This window comes from Zootoca vivipara, chromosome 6 (assembly GCF_963506605.1).
Source record: "Zootoca vivipara chromosome 6, rZooViv1.1, whole genome shotgun sequence".
NCBI classification, from domain to species: domain Eukaryota; kingdom Metazoa; phylum Chordata; class Lepidosauria; order Squamata; family Lacertidae; genus Zootoca; species Zootoca vivipara.
In genome coordinates, this window is record NC_083281.1 from 76,399,504 (window position 1) to 76,409,689 (window position 10,186).

Genomic DNA, 10,186 nt, shown 5'->3' on the forward strand with positions numbered 1-10,186 from the left:
CGATGTTGAGCAGCTCTAATCCTCAGAAAGTTATTCCTAATGTATAGTCCGAATCTCCTTGCTTGTCAGTTGAATCCCTTGGTTCAAGTCCTACCCTCTGAAATAGCAGAAAACAAGCTTGCTCCATCTCCCATGTGACAGCCCTTTATATATTTGAAGACAGCTACTATATGGCCTCTCTGTTCTCTACTCCAAGCTAAACATATCCAACTGCATCAATGATTCCCTATAAGGCTTGGTTTCCAAACCCGTGATCAACCTGATCTCCTTCTTCTGCACATATTCCAGCTTATCAATTATCCTACTTAAATAGTGACGCCCAGAACTGGACACAGTCCTCCTGGTGGGGTCTGGTCAAGGCAAAATGGAGTGAAACTGTTACTTCTCTTGATCTGGACACTAAACTTCTGTTGATGCAGCTTAGAACAGCATTAGCAGTGCAGATCTCCAGCCAACCAATAAGTACTAAAATAGAAATAGAAGGGTGAATTGTCCATTTACAAAATTCATATAGTGGTACCTTGGTTTTGAAATGTAATTCATCCCGTTTGAATTCCAAAACATTAAAAACTCAGCATGGAAGCCTCAATACAGAAAACTCAATATGGAATCCGCATGGCACATTTTACTTCGGAGGCAAGATCGAAAACCGAAGCATTTACTCCCAGGTTTACAGCATTTGAAAAGAGAAATGTTCATCAACTAAGCCGTTTCACTTTATTAGTGAAAACAATAGAGAAATGCATTATATAAGAGCAAATTGCTTAGAATCATGTGTATATTAGTCAAAACTCCATACGAAGTAAAAGTGTTTATTAGGAAAATTACACACTAAAGTGCTGGTGAATTTTCATGAGGAATTCCCCGCTGCCCCCCAAGAACCACATTTTGCTGCATAAATATGGAGAAATTAATATAAGATTAGAAAAATGAGAAACAATCAAAAGCTGAAGTTGGCAAATTCCCCCGTCCTTATGAGTGACTCACAAAAGCAAGAGATTTCCTCTCATAAGTTTTTGACAAAGTCTATGATGCTGTCCATTAATTCAATTGCAGCGGGGAATGTGAAGAGGCCTGCATCAAAGAGGCTTATCACCCCATGAAACCCATTCTCAACATGGAACCAGCTGACTTTCACCCCATTGTCCTCCAGACGTTTCTTGTATAGTAGTCCGTCGTCTCGTATTATGTCATACTCGCAGCTCACAATTAGGGTTTCAGGAAGCTTCTGGATGACAGAGTCCTCAGCAAAAAGACAAGAAATATCAGGTTCCAATATCTCTGGCAGTTGCCTATAGACTTCAGGTTCATAAGGAGCAAGTGGGACTTGCTTGTAGCCTCTCCCCTTAAATCTCTCTGGAAGGTTGTCTGGACTTATCCACTTCCCATATTTCAGCCTCAGTGAATCTGGCACATGAGAGCCCTTCAGGATCTGGCCTGTCAAAGAAGGGTCCTTTCCACTATACTTCAGGCCAAAGTAAGCAGCTTTTTCCCGGGACAAGACGGGAATTGAGTTGTTCTGTTGATGGCAAGGCAGGTTGAGGTCCATAGCCTGTGTATTAGGATAGACCAGCACTTGAGCTCGTAGCTTTGGAAGGTCTGATCTCTCCACCAATTTCTGGGCAACAACACAAGCAAACGTGCCCCCAGCACTGTCCCCACCAACGATGATCTTGGAAGGATCCACCCCATGGGAAGCTGCGTTTTGAATTAAGTGTATGGTAGCAGCAAGGCAGTCCTTGTACTGAGCGGGGGGAAGATGCTCAGGAGACAGGCGGTAGCTGATGAATAAAACAGAAGCAAAGAGGTAATCTCCCAGAATCTTTTCCAAACACATTCACATAGGATTTCAAGAAGAGCCTGCTGGATCAGTTATAGCAGATACAATGCAGGTGAAAGTCAGCTGGCTTATGCCCTTTTAAAAACTGACTTTGTGAGCTAGCAAAAGAGTTTAGGGAATGCTGGGGAAGCAGAACCCTGCAGGATTGGATCCATTTGCCACTTGGAACTTTCCCTCCTGCTCCTGTTTAGATGCAGGGGGCATTTCCCAGTCTCTTCCTGACTGTCTGTTTAAAAGCCCTAACTGAACATTAGCCCCACTTCCAAATTGATTCCAGGCTGGATCTGGGTTGGGTGGTCTCCCAGTTGAGGCTGATCTGGAGGCACTGGTTAGCTCTGATTTTTCAATCACAGAGCGGAACGTTGACAGCTTTCATGGGGAGCCTCTTTTTCCTGCAAGGAATATGGCAAGGGATGCCACCAACAAATACGGTAGCATGCTGGGCCCCTACACTCTTTCCCTATGAAAGGCAACGTGGTTGCGATTACTTACCCAACGGACACAACCACTGAATCAGTCTCCTTGGCGATTTTGCTGCAGACGTCTTGGTAAGACTCTAGCAAGATGAGAGGGAAATTTTAAATAGCGACGTAATTATCTGCTGCCTCCACTCTTGCCTTAAAAAGCACGTTTTTGAACAGCAGTCTTCTGATACATAATGTATTTGCACATGCAGGGTTTTTTTCCCTGACATAAACCTTTTTGTGCATATAAACTAACAGGAGTTTTCTGGTGTATCAAGAAGAAGAAGAAGAAGAAGAAGAAGAAGAAGAAGAAGAAGAAGAAGAAGAAGAAGAAGAAGAAGAAGAAGAAGAAGAAGAAGAAGAAGAAGAAGAAGATGATTTTGGATTTGATATCCCGCTTTATCACTACCCGTAGGAGTCTCAAAGCGGCTAACAATCTCCTTTCCCCCTCCTCCCCCACAACAGACACCCTGTGAGGTGGGTGGGGCTGAGAGACTTCAGAGAAGTGTGACTAGCCCAAGGTCACCCAGCAGCTGCATGTGGAGGAGCGGAGACGCGAACCCGGTTCCCCAGATTACGAGTCTACCGCTCTTAACCACTACACCACACTGGCTCTCAGTGTCTTTGTAGAGTGTCTACAAAGTTCTAAAGATAACAATGCAGCTGGGATGAGCTCAGGGAATTATCTATCTCTCAAAATCGAACTGCCCCAAGGACTGGGGCCTCATGTAATTAATTCTTTTGTTTCTGTACTTTCTCTCTCAGGGAGGATCTACATACAGGGAAAAAAACAGCACACGCTATAAATAAGACAGAAATTAAATTGTTATAACAAAAGAGAAAAATCCCTAAGGAAAATCGTGTTTTGAAATTTCCTGCTCTCTCGCACCAACTGGTGTTGCATGTTTATAACACATTCAAATCTTTTTTTTCCTTTTTTTTTACTAATACAGTATAACTGAGTCTTTCTTCTATACTTATTTTACTTGCTCTGTGTATATAGTACGTTTAAGTTTTATTTTCCTGTTATATTTTGCTGCAACTGGATGTGAAGAGACTTTCATTCCAGGGATCTGGAATTGTAGCATCAAGCTTTTTTTGCCTTAGTAAAACTTTACTGATGGAGTATACTGAGTCTGAGTCTTTTTGGAACCACACGTCTTTTTGGAACTGTCTACACTGCTAACCCACCATGCCACTCGGGTTGAGTGGGGCATGAATTTTGACCAAAAAACCCTCCCTAGCCTTAAGAGATATGGGGCACAAGTCCAGTGGTTTGCAACTTTGCATTTAATTAACACGTTATAATTTGTGTGCAAACTTAGGCCAATTTTCAGAAATAGGGGAAAAAAACAAGTGGTTATCAGAACCTCTGAAATCCCCACCTCAAAAAAAAACAAACCAACCTCTCCAGTCAGCATGGTCCACAGTCAGGGATAATGGCTGTTGTATTTCAGGAAGCAAGATCAGCAAGCCCCCCATTATGAGTCCCCACTTCTTCACGTGTCATTTGATCCTACCATTCCTTCCTCCCACAGTTGCTACTTTGCAAGTTGCAAATGGGATTTGTACCCAAGAGTAACACGGTTAATTGACAAACGGCAAAAAATGTCCTTGCTGTTGCGAGATGGAAACCTGGCACAAGTCCAGTTTCGGGTTTTGTATTTCTGAAAGTTGAGCTAAGTATGCAAATAACTTAGCACATGTGGATGGGGTAACTGTGGGGTGGGGTGGGGGTTGGGTCAGGTGTAAACGAGGGGGTGGCCAGGGGTGGGAAGGTGGCTGGGTTGGTAAAGCTCATTATCTTAATAAAAGATAACGAGGATTGCGGAAGGGCTAAGAAGAAATTCCTGAGGTTTGGGATGGGGGCTGGGCTAAGCCAGAGCTGAGTGATAGGGGGCATTGTTGTTGTTGGGCAGAAAAGAATGTTGCAATATTTGATTGGCAGCTCTAACCTCTTATATTCTCAGCATCTTTCGGTTTTGCCCCACTCTCTTGCAAGTGTTTGAATCTCCCTCCCACCCGCCGCTTTTTCTGAAGGTTTTAGCCTGACATTGCTTTGCCTTTCATGGGGTCACCTGTTGAAGGGGCCCCAATAGGAATTTTGTCATTTGGCTGATTGGCTGTTGCCATTTGGTTTTTGCCTACTGCTTAGCAAATTGTCACAACTTGATAGGTTGGCGGTTAGGCTTTGGTTAATAAATTTGGTTAGAGGAGGGGTATGGCATCCAGATGCCTACGCCCCCCCCCTACTTAATGTTGCTCCTCATAGAAGTATTCCGTTAAAGGAATCCTGGGGCTCTGGGGCTCTAGTCTATACATCCCCGCCATAGGCGGGGCTGAGGGACCATTACAGAGCATGAGCCTTGGGGAACATTCCTGGTTGGGGGGGGATGCCTGGGCCAAGCTACCTCCTCTCCAATGGGGTGTTTACTTGACTTCCTTATACACGTAGCGAAGTCGGAGCTGGTCCTGTCCCAAGCGGGACAGAAGGAAATGGTCCTGTCCCAAGAGGGGGACAGATGGATTAACCAAATGCCTAAGCCAACACTCAAAATTAAATTGTATTTAAACAAAGTTGTGGCCAAAATAATGCCAAAAACCCAAACCTAAAATAATGTGTGTGTTGTGAGTTATTTAGGGGGGATTTATGGTAGCCTCGTCACGCAAACAGAGCCATCAGGAGCAGCAACCTCGAGTTATTATATACATATCTGTGAACCTCCTTGAGGTTCTATGAAATCAAGTGGCATATGTATTTTATAAAATGAATCATCAGTGGGGGGGCTCTGTCCCTCCCCCAGGGGCTGCTTGCTGGAGTGCAGCTCTCCTGACCCCCGACTACTGACCAGTGGAGATGTGAGACCTGGGAAGCCATGATAAAAAGAGGCTCCGTTTGTTTTTTCTTCCTGTTGACCTAAGTAAGCATATAGAATTTAAATGGGAATCAATCCCTATGTTGAATGCAAATAAAGATAAATTCCAGTAAAAATCAGGACAAGGTCCTGTTTCGACTATTCTTCGTCAGCAAAGATTCACAGGTCAAAGTGTACCAAGTATGAAGGCAAACATACTTGGTACACTTTGACCTGTGAATCTTTGCTGATGAAGAATAGTTGAAACAGGGCCTTGTCCTGATTTTTACTGGAATTTATCTTTATTTGCCTCCAACATTGGGATTGATTCCCATTTAAACTCCGCATCACATCAATAAAACCTTGTGAAGATTTTTTGAAATCCATCTTCTTTTGGCCTGAGTTCTTGCAATTTATCGTTTATTTCTGGACTTTCCCAAGAACTCCAATTTCCACTCTAAGTAAGCATATATGCATATAAATTAACATATGCTAATCCAAAAGACATGTATGCCCCTTGTCTTCACAGGAACGACCACCAACACTCTTGTATCTCAGCCCTGAAAACCATTCTACATGGGTTTACTGAGTTCAATGGGACTTGCCCTTTTCAACAGGGAATGGACTCCCTTGGAAGGTGGCAGGCTCTCTTTCCCTGGAGGTTTCAAAATAGAGGTTGGATGGCCATCTGTCAGGCCTTCTTCAGCTGTGATTCCTTCATTGCAGAGTGTTGACCTAGATGACCATTTGGGATCCCTCAAAACCAGGCATCCCCAAACTTCGCCCCCCCCAGATGTTTTGGACTACAATTCCCATCTTCCCCGACCACTCGTCTTGTTAGCTAGGGATCATGGGAGTTGTAGGCCAAAACATCTGGAGGGCCGCAGTTTGGGGATGCTTGCTCAAAACTCTCTCATTCCATGATGCTACATGGGCTTACGAGTGCAATAGGGCTTGCCTCTGGATAAGTGTTCAAAGGCTCACAGCCTTAATCTCTTACCCAGTGCTTTTTCTTCTTCTAGAAAAATAGGTACTGGTACTCACCATGAATTTTTACACTTTTTAACAACAACAACAACAAGGCATGGCTCTTACCGATGCTTCCAACCATCCCAGCACCTCCATGAAAGAAAACAAATCCTTTCCTTGGTCCAGCAGATGGTGCTTTGGGCTGATAAACCCTCACTGGCACCCCGTCGAAATGCAGGTCTTTGGCAGAGAGGCTGGGATCCACTCTTTTATTCTGGAAACTCAGGAGGAACCGGGTAAAGGCAAACTGGCTGCAGACACCAAGCTGCTCAAGACACCTCGCCTGTTTGGCAACGGAAAAGTCTAATGAAAACAGTGCCCACATTTGCATCCACTCACCATGGGGTGTATCCAACTAATTCAATCAATCAATCAATCAATGTTTATGACAGTAATCAGTCAGCATAAGTATCCAGCTAAGTCCTACTTAAAGTAGACCCATGGAAATGAACGAGCCCATGTTAGCCATGTCCATTAATTTCAATTGGTCTTATTAGAATGGGACTATCATTAGAGACAATGAGTGATCCAATGGTTTGGCTTGATGTTGAAACCCAAAAGCTTTCCTAAACCATGGTTTATTTAGCCACCCCAACCCAGACACCAGCCAAGCTACAGATGCAAAAGAAGCCAAGCTTTGGAGAAACAATCCACAATCTGCTTGTTTGCCTATGAAACAATTTGTGGTTTGGTAAAGAAACCATGATGTAAACAAACCATGGCTTAGTGTGAATAATATATTAGTCTCTTTGTGTATCCCTCTATGGGATGAAAAGAAAGCCCTTTTTAAAATTTGATACAACATAATATCCTAATCTCATCATCATCAAGCAAACTCATTGGTTTTACTGATTTTTTTGTATGTTGTATTAAGCAGTATATGAATTACTTAAATATATAAACTATTATTAGTAGTATAAAATACAAGATAAAAACACAAAAAGTTGTTGTTGTTGTTGTGATGTAGAAGGTCTTAAGATTAAAAAAGGCAAAACCAAACTTTTGGTAAAAAATATATGAATGATGAGAGTAAAAATAAATTACAAGATCTGTCAGGTCCACAGATTGAAAGGAATGTCAAGTATCTAGGTGTATAGTTAGCAACAAATAATATAAAACTGTAAAAAGATAATTATTTAAAAACCTGGGAAGATATTAAAATAAATTTGCAAATTTGGGACAGAATTAAACTTTCACTGTTACGTAGAGTGTCAACTATAAAAATGAATCTATTACCAAGAATGTTATTTTTGTTTCAATCAATTCTGGTGATTGGCAAGACAATGTATAGCAAAAATATATTTCTAAATATATCTGGCAAGGGGGAAAACCGAGAATAAAATACCAAATATTGATAGATGCAAAAGTGAGAGGAGGTTTCTCCCTGCTGCATATGAGATTATATTATGAAGCATCTTGTCTTTGTTGGTTGAAGGAATGGATGACATTGGAGAATCCACATATCTTAGATTTAGAAGGTCACAGTAATACTTTCGGTTGGCTCGCCTATTTGTAGTAAGAAAAGGTGAAAGAACACAAAGGATTTACAAATCACATAATTAGGGAAAAAATATAGAGTATGGGACAAATGCAAAAACTTCCTGGAGACAAAAACACCACTTTGGCTCTCACCATTGGAAGCCATAGCAGTAAGGAAAAAGAATATGATAGGTTAGACAACTTAGAAATTTATTAAAAACAAGAGGGAGGAGAGTTTAAATTAAAATATTTTAAGGATTTATTAGGAAAGTTAACATGGATACAATATCATCATTTGAATGAAGTATTTAAGAAAGATGGGAAATGAGGGGTTGGGGAACAAATATTACAATTGGAGAGAGATCTGTTGGAATGTAATGAAGTGCTGTCTAAAATGTATAAAATATTATTGGATTGAGAGACAAAGGATGAAGAAGAAAAATCTTCAATGATACATTGGGCAATAGATATTGGTTATAATATAGATATGGAAGTGTGGGAATGATTGTGGGAAACAGCTATAAAATTTACAGCATGCTAAGAGAAAACTATGTGAGTATGTTATATAGATGGTATCTAATAAACTGGCAAAAATGTAAAAATCTAAATCAAATAAGTGCTTCAAATGCAAAGAGAAAGAAGGTACTTTCCACCATATGTGGTGGTCTTGCAGTAAGGTTAAAGCTCACTGGGATATATAATGAATTGAAAAAGATGTTTAAAATAACATTTGTAATAAAAAAATAAAAAATAAAACCAGAAGATTTTCTTCTGGGAATTATAGGGGTAGAACTATCTATTCTAAACAGTATACAAATTTATTCATGTATGAAATTACAAGAATGTTATTTGCCCAAAAATGGAAAAAAGAAGAAATCCTGGCAAAAGAAGAATGTTTACTAAAACTCATAGACTATGCAGAAATGGTGAAAAATAAGAAATCAAGATAACAAACTTTTTATAAAAAGAATGGTAATGGTTTATTGAATGTGTACAAATAAGTTGTAAACTTTAGCAGGTTTATTGTAATAACCTGCAGTTTCACAAGAGTAAATAATTAAAGTAGATGAATAAAATGATAAGTTAACGTAATTTGGAATATAATATACAGGAAATGTAAAAAAAATTAAGGAACTGCAGAAAGAGGAAGAAGGAAGTTGAGTTTTGAAATGTTAAAATGACTCTAAAACTATTGAAATGTATATAACTGAAAATCATTTTTTTAAAAATTAAAAAAATTAAGATCATCATCATCATTTCTTAATCACCTTTCACATAAGAACGTAAGAATAACCTCCTGCATCACATAATAGCTCAACAAGTCCCCAACTTACCACAATGACCACCATAACGACATTCCAGTGAATGACCCGAAGCTTCAATGGACTGTCAAATCCAGGTGGGATTTTACTCCTGGAAAGATCATAATAAATTGCGAAGGAGAGAAGCAACAGGAAAAGAATCCCTATAACTTCAATCACCCCAAGCACGAGGCTTAGAAGAAGCTCCATTTCACTGTTCCAAAGAGTGCAAGGGAAACATTGAGTCTACAATGGCAGAATTTCTACTGTATGACTCCACCAGAGGTATCTACTCTACTTATTTGTCTGTAGGCTGGTTGATGAAGTAATTCTCAATTAGCACACACACTTCCAGGCAGAAATTTCATCCATCCGAACACCAACAGCAATTCCATGGGTCTTGGCAGTGGCACAATGTGTGATGTTCTTTTCAGCTTATTGAAGTCTTTAGTCTTCTGACTAAAGGTGGGAGTAGTTGTTCAATAGGATTAGTGTGCAATGCCCGGCCCAAGATTTCCTAATCTTCAGACCCGAGGCCCATTCCTACCCAGAGATCCCCAGGGTGGAACCTAAACCCTTGTATTTTCAAAGCATGGGCTCTTCTCTTAACGCACGGTCCTCATAGCGCAATGCAAATCCATGCTGAGATGAATTATACCTAAGACTACCAGATTCCAGATATGTTACCATTCATTTAGCGTATTTCTTAACACCCCCACATTCACCATGCCATATTTGTAAATATGTGTGTTTCCTATCTTTCAGAAACAGGATGTGGGGTTAAATTGCATGCATGTCAAGGGGAAAAAAATCTTCTGCATGACATAATTGTCGGTAATTATGGCTGAAGTCATGATAAATGCCTTAAAAAAAAAAAGGTACTGAACCTCAATATTGCCAGGAAGTGGAACAGGGCTTTGAATCCTTCTGATTCTTCCCCCTTTTTGTCCCCCTGTCAACAGGTCTTAAAGGAGTTCTTGTTGCTGTTGCTGTTGTTACCATCCACACACGAATTACAACAAGAAGAAACTCAAAATATCAAAAGCACAGGAAGTAAACCACAGATTGCTAGAGGAAGAGCGCAGGATTATTCCTGCCTTAATGTCGAGCTTTGCACTGAACAGGGCCGTCTTTACCCGGGGGTGCAAGGGGTGTGGGGCACCCGGGTGCCAAATTCTAGGGGGTGCCGGGCACCCGTCGCTGAAGCCTCCTACGCTC

The 10,186-nt window shown here is 40.8% G+C and overlaps 1 protein-coding gene across 1 annotated transcript; it reads right to left on the reverse strand.

Moving 5' to 3' along the window:
- Positions 1–698: 698 nt before the first annotated feature.
- On the reverse strand, positions 699–9,043 carry LOC118086126 (arylacetamide deacetylase-like 3; the record flags this gene model as incomplete). Its single annotated transcript, XM_035117405.2, is given in 4 exon segments — positions 699–1,781; positions 2,333–2,396; positions 6,255–6,471; positions 9,002–9,043. Coding segments are annotated over 4 exon segments (1,071 nt in total). The 3' UTR covers positions 699–1,006.
- Between the last annotated feature and the right edge of the window lie 1,143 nt (positions 9,044–10,186).